Source organism: Catharus ustulatus, chromosome 14 (genome assembly GCF_009819885.2).
Source record: "Catharus ustulatus isolate bCatUst1 chromosome 14, bCatUst1.pri.v2, whole genome shotgun sequence".
Lineage (NCBI taxonomy): Eukaryota > Metazoa > Chordata > Aves > Passeriformes > Turdidae > Catharus > Catharus ustulatus.
The window spans coordinates 969168-980196 of NC_046234.1; the positions used below are offsets into that span (position 1 = coordinate 969168).

An 11029-nucleotide genomic window follows, 5' to 3' on the forward strand; every position below is an offset into this window, starting at 1 on the left:
ATGCTGTCAGGCTGAGGAGGTGTAAAGGGGAAGGATGTGAGAGGATTAGCCCAAGATATGGAAAAGGAGGAGGAAAAGGAAGGTTTGGGGTTGGAACCAGCTGAACCCACTGCTCACACCAGCCCAGAGTCGTGGTCCCTGCCCTGGGTCCAGTTCACAGCTGGGCATTGTCCCAGCCTCTGTTGCCTGCAAGGTCAGGACACATCAAACCAGGAAAATCCTCCTGGTGCTATCTCAGGAGCATCAGCACCGAGGGCTGCACTGAGCCTGGAAAAACGAGGCTGAGCAGGGGAACCCCCAGGGGCTTTTCTGATCAAATATTCCCTGTCTTGGCTCTGGGATAAAGCCACCCAAGGGTGCTGTCACTGTCCTTAAGGACCCATTTCTGCACGTGCACCACAGAACCCTGGAGGCGAGACAAGCAGGGGAGCAGATGGGAAATCCCCCTCTCCCCCAGGTGGGATTAGCAGCTCTCTGCACACCCAGGGCACCAGCAGCAGAGCCACTGGCCAGGAAACCACGGGCTGGAGGTGTCCCCGTGCTGAGGAGTCACCGGGGCACCTCCCGCAGGGATGGGGATGATCCTTCCCTTGCTCAAATCCCTCTCAAAACCACAGCCACACCCTCCTCATCCTGCCGCCTCCGCCTCCATCCCTCTGCCTGCTCGCCCCCCGGCACGCTCGCCCTGGGGGCTGCAGGAGAGCTGTGTCGTCCCTCCCTCCCTCCTGGCTCTTGTCCCCCGCTGACCTCGGAGCCACACGGGACAGCTCTGGGCACCACTTCCTCCACTCCCTGCTGTCCCCACAGGAAAGGTCATTCCCATCCCATCCCGTTTTTCTGGGGCTCTCATGCTCGGCAGGAATCACTCTGTGCATCCACTGCTGCTTCTCCGTGACCAGTATTGACAAGAATATTCCAGGACGCTGGAATTCCATCCCCAGGAGACTGAAGCAAGGCTCCCCACCCATGGGACACATCCACAAACACCAAACCATTCCCTTCTCACTCATCCCCAGTGGCACCTTGCCATTAGTTTTCCATGCCACCTTGTTAGTGATAACAAACGTTCCCAGAGCTCTGAAGAAACGCTGCCTGCCTCCAGATAAACATGGAAAGAGAACAAAATTCATTTTGGATAAACACACAGCAGGATGAGCAGTGCACAGCCACGACACACAGCTGGATTTCACATCTCAACCCTGCCTCTCCCCTGGTGCACACCAGCACGGAATTGCCAGGGATGCATTGTGCAACAAAGGTCTGCACGGGGGTTAGCAAAAAAATCCAATTTTAGATAAAGGTGTGTCCCACCAGGCTGGTATTCTGCTCAAAATAATAAATGTCCCCGGGTTCCACTGCTGGGCAAAGCAAAGAGCCGTGGCATTCCCCCAAACCCCAAACATTGCTTTGGCAACGAAGGCTCCCGGTGCTCCCTGGAAGCTCCAGGGTGCACTCCCAGCCCAGTGACCCAGCAGATGGAGAAGAAGGAGAGCTGGGAAAGACTCAGCCAAACACCCAAACACTGAAGGCATTCAAGAAAAGCAGCCAAGAAAACCACCAGTGCCTCACTTCTGCCTCTGCAGCGGGATTTACCTGCTGTGGTGACACCTCGGCTCAATGGGAGGATGCTCTTGTCCCTCTCATTTCCTGGTAAATCCAACTTTTATAGTTCTCCTCGGGAGGAGGAGCCTGCAGCCTCTTGCTTCACCCATTGGCACCTGTGGCATTTTGGAGACAGGAGTTTCCTTGAATCTTGTCAGTTATTGTCTGAAATCTTGATTTATTTCCTGAAAAGGGGGGCGGGGAGGGGTTTCCCTCCAAACCAGCCCTCCTCACGGATTCCCCCCACCCTCCGGCTCCCCAGGGGCTGATGTCATCCCCCTGGAAATTCAGTTGCACAAAACAGAAAGCAAATTGCCTTTTGGACGCAGATATAAACCCTGCCACCAGCACCTTGCAGCCACACACCTCTGCCACCCCGAGCACCGAGCACACCGAGCTGGGAATGGCACTGGCAGGAGCAGCCACCAGCATGCTCTACTCCACCTTCCAGGTAAAACCCTTCCACGCAAACCCTCCCCATCCCTGAGCTCGCCTTTTGCACTTTGGGGAGGAAATGTCGCTCTCCATGCGGTTCCTCCGCTGGTCCAGCTGAGCATGGGATTAAAACTGCCCCAAAATGAGCAAATCCCAAATCTTACAGCCACTTCATTCCTCTGCCCACCTTCTCCTGCCATCCTGCTCCTTTCACGTGTCCCAAACGCTCCGTGGGCCGTGCCATGTGGGGGTTGTTGCTCTTGGGATGTTCTCAGTGGGTTTTGCTCCTCCGAGCTCACTGCAGTATCTCGTGGCAGGGCTGCTCAGGCTCTGCTGCCCCTTCAGCTCTGTGGATTTATTTCCCTGGATGTTCTTGGCATCCCTGCTGGACTCAGCTTCGGAAAAATTTTATTTTTTTTCCCCTCCTTTAAGTGTGTCGTTACTTTTATGTGCTCGTTTGATCTGTGAGCGTCTCACGATGAGAGGCACAACCAAGAAAACTCCGAGAAACCTTCCAGTGACAAATTCCCTCTCTGTGTCTCTCCTCTAGAAATCCCAGAAGTTCTTGGCAAGCTCTCGACAAGTCCACAAAACTGCTGCCCACGGTATGTATCCCTCAGCATTCCCCATCCTTTCCTAGCGGGCATCCCCAAACAATCACGGCAAAAGAAGATGGATCAGAAAAATCCTTAAATTTTTGGAAGGCAAAGCTTCCAAATGTTTGGGGCTCCTGAGGTGCTTCGTGCCCTCGGGGGTAAAGGAGCAGATGAAAAGCAGCAGGGAGGAAAAATGTGGATTGTTAGTCCTGTGCTAAACCAGAACTTTAACTGGTTTAGAACCAGACTTTCCAAATTCTTTGACGGCAAATGTGAGATGTTGAAAGGGTGGTTCAGATCTTTAACTCCTCCACTTGTCACTGATTCCTAATTCCAGCTGAGCCTGCCCTGGGCATTGCCTGGAGGGGTTCGTGGCTCTCCTTCTGTGCCTCCAGCACTGCCCAGCTCTGCATCAATTAACCACAGCTCGGCCGTGTGGACACTTGGTCTATTTTGCCTCTTAAGTTTGTCTATTAACTGATCTTAAAACATGTTTATTAGGTTCATTTCTAGAAGTTTCCTTGGTTTAGTACAACTTTATTACAAGTTTATTAACTTCTTTTAAAAAAGGCTCTTCGTTTATCATAAGTTTATAATAGCTTTACCTGACTCATTTTAAAATATATTCTTAGTCTATTGCCTCGATTTATTTTTAAATGAGTAATTAATCAAATAAATGCAAGGAATGTTGCTTAAGGAGACCTGAGGACAAGAGAAATAACAACCCACAGGGATTTATTAGGTCCTGAGTGAAATCAAATTTTTTAATGCACTCCTACCACACCAGGAGGAAAACCCGGGAGTCATGGAACACTTTTAGCTGAAGGGTTAAAAAAAAAAATCCGCTGCCTGCAGAGGTGACAGAGAGCATTTGATAGCGGGGAGGAACCAATCCAGCTTTTCTGGGTGCTGAGTGCTTGGAGAAGATTTTCCTGCAGCCTCTCCAAGCCCTGAGAGCACCGCTCCGGCTCCGGGAGGGCTCCGGGGGGAGCCGAGAATGCTCGGGGGGGAGTTGGGGATGCTCCGGGGGAGCTGAGGATGCTCCGAGAGAAGCTGGGGATGCTCCGGGGGAGCTGAGGATGCTCCGAGAGAAGCTGGGGATGCTCCGGGGGAGCTGAGGATGCTCCGAGAGAAGCTGGGGATGCTCCGAGAGAAGCTGGGGATGCTCCGGGGGAGATGGGGATGCTCCGAGAGGAGCCGGGGATGCTCCGACGATGCTCCAGGGGACTCGGGGATGCTTCGGGGGGAACTGGGGATGCTCTGACGGGACCCGGGGATGCTCCGGCAGAACCAGGGATGCTCCGGGGGGACCCGAGAATGCTCCAGGGGAACTGGGGATGCTATGGGGGGAGCCGGGCATGCTCCGCGGGAACTGGGGGTGCTCCGGGGATGCTCCGGGGGACTCAGGGATGTTCCGGGGTAACCGGGGATGCTCTGAGGGGACCCGGAGATGCACCGAGGGCACCCGGGCTGGGCTGGGCAGCTGAGCCCGGAGCTCTGGGTGCCCGGGTTCCTGTTCCCCGGGGCAGGGACTGTTCTCCCGGTGAGTCAGGCGGTGATGGCATTCCCAGCTGTGTTTACAGGAGGCTCAGACTGAGCTCGAGGTGAGCCCGAACACGAGCCAGCGCTCCGTGAGTCACTGATGTGACATTTCGGGTTGAATCCAAACCGGGGAAATTAGGGAATGGTCATTTCAATAATTGCCGTGTTTGCTGTTCCAAAAACAAAGCCTCTTGTGTACCTGCCGGTCTGGATGGGCTTTCCTCTAGGAGCAAAGTGGTTTTGAATTTTTCATCTGTAATTTTTAATCTGTAATTTAATACAGACATTAATTCATCTTTTATCTCCATCTGTGTGTGCACCCCCACATCCACCCATAAGTAAATATATGGATTTGCCATCCTGAAAATGCTGCTACATGGAATTTCACTTTTCCTGCTCTCCCGTGCATCTCAAATTAACAGTATAAATTGTGACAGTAATAGCAACTTAATAGCAAATTAATAGCGATTTTAATTTGATTTAAATATCAATTTAAATTTTATGAATTATAAATATAATTATATTCATTATATTCGTCACTGTACTTCTAGAATTAAGAATGATTTTATAAATTATTAAATAATATATTAATTTTTAAAATATTATGTATAAAATTAATATATATAATAATGATCTATATATAAGCTAAACAAGGCAATTTGTCAGTGAAATGAAAACATGCAATAGATACAAACTGGGTATTATCCATAGAATTTTAACTTATTTTTAATAATTAGCATCCTTTGAGTATGTAGACCTTAGGAGCTTTATTGCTGAGTCAAGATATTTCAGTGCCTTGTAGGATGAAACATTTGGGTAAATCCAGGCTCCGCTTTCCAAAAAAATGATGGAAGTTTTGGATTTCTGTGGTCCATTCCTGCTCTGCCTTTCCTTTGGATAAAGGGATATAATTTGTGTTGATACCTCCCAAATAATGGTTGTTGGAGCCCCAAGGTGAGGGGATGGGGCTGAGCTTTGAGGTTTCTTCCCCTGAACTTTCTGAAAACCACTCCAGGAGCAGGGCAGAGCATGTGTGGAACATGAAATTGTATCTATAGATAAAATACATCTATTTATACATCGGATCAGAGAGCATCCCGAGCGGGAAGGGAGCCATGGGGATGGTGAATCCCAGCTCGCTGCCTTGCAGGACTCCCCAGCCTCACCCACCTGGCTGGGGCAGCGCAGCTCCCCGTGCCTGGTGCTCGGGGCTCAGCGCTGTCCCTGTCCCCTCGCCGTGTCCCCCGTGCAGTGGTGGCCCGCAGCGCTCCCGAGGAGCCCGTGACCGGCAGCTTCGCCTCGTTCATCCAGGCGGCGCGGCCCGAGCACCTGTCCCAGACCGTGCGGCAGCGCAGCAAGAGGATGATCCTGGACAGCATCGGCGTGGGGCTGGTGGGCAGCACCACCCCCGTGTTCGACATCGCCCTGCGCTACTGCCGGGTAGGGACAGCGCTACCACCGCCGCTGTCACCCCCGGGGCCACCCCGGGCTGCTCCCGGCTGCAGGGCTGCCCTGACACCCCCTCCTCCCGCAGGAGCTGTACTCCTCCGTGGCCGTGAGCTCGGTCTATGGCAAGCCCGGCGTGAAGCTGTCCCCGACCCTGGCTGCCTTCACCAACGGCGTGGCGGTAAGGCTCGTTCTGCTCGGGCATCCCTCAGCAGGGTTTTCACAAGGGGGTTTCTGCTCCCGGCTTTTCCAAGGGAGATTTCTGCTCCCGGCTTTTCCCAGGGGTATCTGTGCTTTTCCAAGGAGATTTGTGCTCCCGGCTCTTCCAGGAGAATTTGTGCTTCTTGCTTTTCCCAGGGGGATTTGTGCTCATGACTTTTCCCGGGGTATCTCGCTCAGGATTTTCCAAGGGGATATATACTCCCAGCTTTTCCCAGAGAGATTTGTTCTCCTAGCTTTTCCCAGGGGAATTTCTGCTCCCGACTTTTCCAAGGGGGATTTCTGCTCCTGGCTTTCCCAGGGGAATTTGTGCCCTGTGCCGGAACTAGCATCCCAGGAAACACAGTAGTCCTTGATGGGGCACAAAAGCCGGGAATCTCCTGGTTTTTAGAGAAGCCGTGAGGACACTGAGTGGAACTGGCAGAATTCCCTCAGGAATATCAGCAGGGAGCTCTCATTCCCTCAGCCAGCACAGCCTCATCTCTGTTTCTGGCAGACTCATTCCATGGATTTTGATGACACGTGGCACCCTGCCACTCACCCCTCGGGGGCCGTGCTCCCAGCTCTCCTGGCAGCTTCCCAGATGCTCCCTCCCAGCACCAAACCCAGCGGGCTGGAATTCCTGCTGGCCTTCAACGTGGGCCTGGAGGTGCAAGGGAGGCTCATGCACTTCTCCACCGAGGCTCACGACATCCCCAAAAGGTAAAGCTCCTCTTCTTTGCCTTTGGAGAGGATTGGCGAGCTTGGGTTTTCAGATGTTAAGCCAAGTTTAAGTCCAGTTTAGTTTAGCTTTACCCCAGGGTAAAGCCTTAGTGAGAGCCAAATGCCAGAGGCGATTGCACCATTAATTCATTTTGTGATTTCCAGGGATTTTGCCTCAAAAGCAACCCTTGGGAGGGCTCCCAGGGAGTCCCAGTCAGGGCAGGATCCCAGCACCAAGCAGGGTTTGGTGATGGGCACAGCCCCTGGGCCACCTGCTGCCACCAGCAGTGCCCTGGTGTGATCCAAGCAACGGAATCCACCAGGAGCTGCTCCCTTGCATGTGTTTGAGGCTGAATTATTTGTCTGAGGGGTTGAAAGTTTGGTGTGGACACAAGCCATGGCACCTCCTGGAGGAAGTTGCATTTTGGAGTTGCTGAGCTCACCTTGGTGTTTCTGAAGATGTTTCAAGGAAAAACTCAGCTTTTGGACTAAATTTACGTTAATTAACTCTAAATTCAGAGTTAAACTAAACTCTACTAAAACTCTGTTTTTAGAGTTAATTTATTAGTTAAAATTTATGGTTAAATTTTGAGTCAGGTGAACCCCACCTGCACCAGAGCCATGAGGGAGTTGGGCCCCTGATTTTCCACTAATTTTTTTCCTGTTCAGAGGAATGTTTTGATGTTACCCATGACCCTGATTTTCCATTAATTTTTCTCTGAGAGAATGGCTTTGGTGTCATCCATGTCCCTGATTTTCCATTAATTTTTTTTCTATGGGATGAATGCTTTGGTGTTACCATGCCCCCAGTTTTCCATTATTTTTTTCCATGAGAGGAATGCTTTGGTGTTACCCATGCCCCTGATTTTCCATTAATTTTTTCTATGATAGGAATGCTTCGATGTTACCTGTGCCCCCAATTTTCCATTCATTTTTCCATGGGAGGAATGCTTTGGCGCTACCCGTACCCCTGATTTTCCATTATTTTTTCCATGAGAGGAATGTTTTGGTGCCCCTGATTTTCCATTAATTTTTTCCATGGGAGGAATGCCTTGGTGTGACCCAATGCATCCAGGGCTGCTGATCCCCACATCCTCTGCAGGTTCCACCCTCCCTCGGTGGTGGGCACCCTGGGCAGTGCGGCAGCCGCGGCCAAGCTGCTGTCGCTCAGCTCTGCGCAGTGCTGCCACGCCCTGGGCATCGCCGCGTCCCTCGCCGGCGCTCCTATGGCCAACGCTGCCACCCAGGCCAAGCCTCTGCACGTGGGCAACGCCACCCGGCTGGGCTTGGAGGCCGCTCTGCTGGCGGCCCGAGGGATGGAGGCCAATCCTTTGATCCTGGATGATATTCCCGGCTGCTCGGGGTTCAGCGCCTTCTACACCATCTACCACCCCAAACCGCTGTCCGCGCCCGGTGAGCACCATGAGTTCCTGCTGGAGAAGCAGGACATCGCCTTCAAGAGATTCCCAGCCCACCTGGGCATGCACTGGGTGGTGGATGCTGCTTTGTCCGTCCGGAATCTCTTCGTCAACTACGCGGGGTCATTCTCGCCATCGCTGATCCGCAGCATTGTGCTGAGGATCCCGGTGTCCAAGTACATCAACCGGCCTTTCCCCAGCTCAGAGCACCAGGCGAGGCACTCCTTCCAGTTCAACGCCTGTGCTGCCCTGCTGGACGGCGAGGTGGGGCTGGGCTCCTTTTCCGAGAGCAGCATCCAGCGGCAGGAGCTCAGGGAGCTGCTGGACAAGGTGGTGGTAGAGCACCCTGAGGACAACGTGGCCAACTTTGACAAGATGTACGGGGAGGTGGCCCTGCTCCTGCACAGCGGGGATGTGCTGACAGGCAAATGTGACACTTTCTATGGCCACTGGAGGAAGCCCCTGAGCAAAGAGTCGCTCCTGAAGAAGTTTCGATCCAACGCCTCCCACGTGCTTCCAGAAGAAAAAATAGAAGCCATCATCACTCTGGTGGACAACCTGGAGAACCTGTCAGACAGCTCCCAGCTGGCCTGCAGCCTGTGAGGGGGCTTGGTGAGGAGCTTGTCCTGGTGAAACTGCCATTCCTTTCTTCATTGGTGCTTTCCTATTGATTCCCAAGGACAGGGAAGTTCCCACCCCTTCCAGCAGATCATTCCAAAGGAACCCATGAGGCAGGAGGTGTGTCTGGGCCAGCACGTGGAGTAAACCCCAACTCCTGGTTGATGCTGGCTGAGGAGCTGAAAGGCCATCACAAGTATCAAAAAATTCCCATGGAAATCCCCGAGAATCCTGGGGTATCATCAAGTTCTCCAGGAGAAATGGTGCCCATGCATTTCTTACATCTGGATTCCAAGTTCTTCTGTGCAGGACACCGAGTCTGGGAAGAGGAGCAAGCTCAGCGGCAGAGCCTGTGCTTTTCTCAGGGGTACTCTGGGCACTTTTGGGATCAGGGTCAGGCAGTCCCACGGGACACAGGAAAAATCCATCCTTGCTGTGATCAGCCCTGCCTGCAGAACTCTCCAGCAGAGAGGGATTCTCCTCCTTGCCAGTAAAAGCCTCACGTTTCTCCACCCCATGGGCAGTGTTTACCATTTCTCTGTGTACAAAGGATGGTTTGAGGCCCCTTGAGAGCTGGATGTGTTATCTGAAGGGAAGATGGTGGGTGAGGAATCCTGCATTAGTCCTCACACTGTGGGTGATCCCTGCCCATCCCAGGCTGGCCCACACCATCCCTCCTGGCTTTCCCAGACTTTCCCAGGTGCCTGTTCCCATCTGGCTCACCAGGTGGCCCATGGTCTTCTCTGGGAGGTGACTTGGGCACCTACACTGTGACTGCCATTGGGAAATTCCCGTTTCCCTCCTGTGAGAGGAGGGGAAGCTCAAGGAGACTCTGCTCCTAACTCATCTTTCCAGCTGGGATGAAATCTGTGCTCCTGAGCAGCCATTCCCTGGAAGGCTCCTTCCCCTGCACCCCCCCAAGCGGTGAGATGGAGACCTCAACATTTCCCCACATGGAACACTGAGATGGAGAACTCATTTCTCCTGATGGAACACTGGGATTGCTGATCCAAAGACCTCCTTCCCAATACGATTGTGATAAAATCGTGGAATCTGCTGTGGGAATTAGGATTCAAGAGGGATAAGATGGGAGCAGACAAGAAGGAAGATCCTTTTCTCTTACTGGTCGTGGTTTGTGCAGGGAACGAACCACCCGGAAGAAAACTGTTTTCCCACCTGTTAATCCACTGTCCAATATTCGTGTGAATCTTGCTGAATAAAGAGCAGAATTAAATTCATTTTCTCCACAAGGATTTAATGCTGCTTTATGTAAACCATGGGTTTTAATTGGAATATTCACAATACAGAGGTTTTTCTCATAGATGGGGAGCCCAGAAGAGGTTGGGACAGGGACAGCTGGAATGCTGGCCTGTGGTTTCTCCAGGGAAAAACACTGAGCCCCACAGTTTCCTGGAGAAAACAACAACCATCACCCAGCAAAGCCTCCAGTGCCCCAACACCATCACTCCAAGAGAAGTTCTTCCATCAGCAGCACATTTCAAACACTCACTAAATGTTCCTCCATCAGCAGTGCATTCCAAACACTCGCTAAATTTCCATGACAAATTTGGGGGTCCCGTGGTTCAGGCCAGGTGTGACAGCCCCAAAAGAGTCATTCCATATTTCACCCTCCGGTGAACGGGAAAGGCACAGAGCCAATGTCCTCCAGGCCAGCCAATAGCTCAGCACTTAAAGGGATCAACTTAGCCACGACGGGCTCCAGTAGAGGAAGCAAAACCCTCTCCTGTGGGGTTGGACCCTCTCCCGTAGGGTTTGGTGACCTCCCATGGTCTTTGGCCCTCTCCTGTGGTGTTTGACCCTCTCCCATCAGGTTTGAACCTCTTCCATGGGGTTTGACCTCCTCCCATGGGGTTTGAACCTCTCCCATGGACACCTACCATCTCCCGTGGGGTTTGACCCTCTCCCATGGGGTTTGACCCTCTCCCATGGGATTTGAACCCTCTCCCGTGAGGATTAACCCTCTCCCGCGGGCACCAACCCTGCAAGGGTCCCGGAGCCTGCCGGGGGACATCAGCGCCCTGGAGAGCAGCCGCCGGATGCTCCGTGGGAGCCGGGGTCAAGGGGACTTCGCTCCCGGGGGTCCCTCCTGGGATCCCTTCTGGATCTCCACCCAAAAGGTGAAGGTGAGGAGATGCCCGTGGCTTTCTCCCATGGCATTCCTGTCTTTATCTCCCACAAACCACTCCAGGGAAACCAGCTCATCCCCCCTGATCATCCAAAGCACTGAATATTTTGTGACCTTGCCTTTTTTTCTCATCATGAAGAATTTCGGATTTCCCAAGAAATTTCAGCAAGGAAAAAATTACTACGATGAGGGATTGTTTCAATTTTATGGAGGATTTGAACTGTAGAGGTCAGGAGAGTCTTCCCTCCTTTCCAGGGCTGTTCCCATGAAGATCTCGATGCTACCTCAGTGTGGCCAGCGTGGGA

General features: G+C 52.5%; 1 protein-coding gene across 1 annotated transcript; it reads left to right on the forward strand.

The window, feature by feature from the left end:
• The first annotated feature begins 2032 nt into the window (after positions 1-2032).
• On the forward strand, positions 2033-9730 carry LOC117002985 (cis-aconitate decarboxylase-like). Its single transcript, XM_033072570.1, has 6 exons — positions 2033-2053; positions 2588-2642; positions 5311-5615; positions 5710-5802; positions 6337-6542; positions 7645-9730. Exons 1-6 carry the CDS (start codon positions 2033-2035, stop codon positions 8561-8563), a joined length of 1599 nt encoding a protein of 532 aa, XP_032928461.1. The 3' UTR covers positions 8564-9730.
• Positions 9731-11029: the final 1299 nt, after the last annotated feature.

Excerpts from the sequence above, each read along its gene's own strand:
- LOC117002985 (XM_033072570.1), top strand. The coding sequence starts at position 2,033 with ATGCTCTACTCCACCTTCCAG. Across the intron at positions 5,803-6,336 it reads CCTTCACCAACGGCGTGGCG|ACTCATTCCATGGATTTTGA; the intron begins GTAAGGCTCGTT and ends TGTTTCTGGCAG. Across the intron at positions 6,543-7,644 it reads GCTCACGACATCCCCAAAAG|GTTCCACCCTCCCTCGGTGG; the intron begins GTAAAGCTCCTC and ends CATCCTCTGCAG.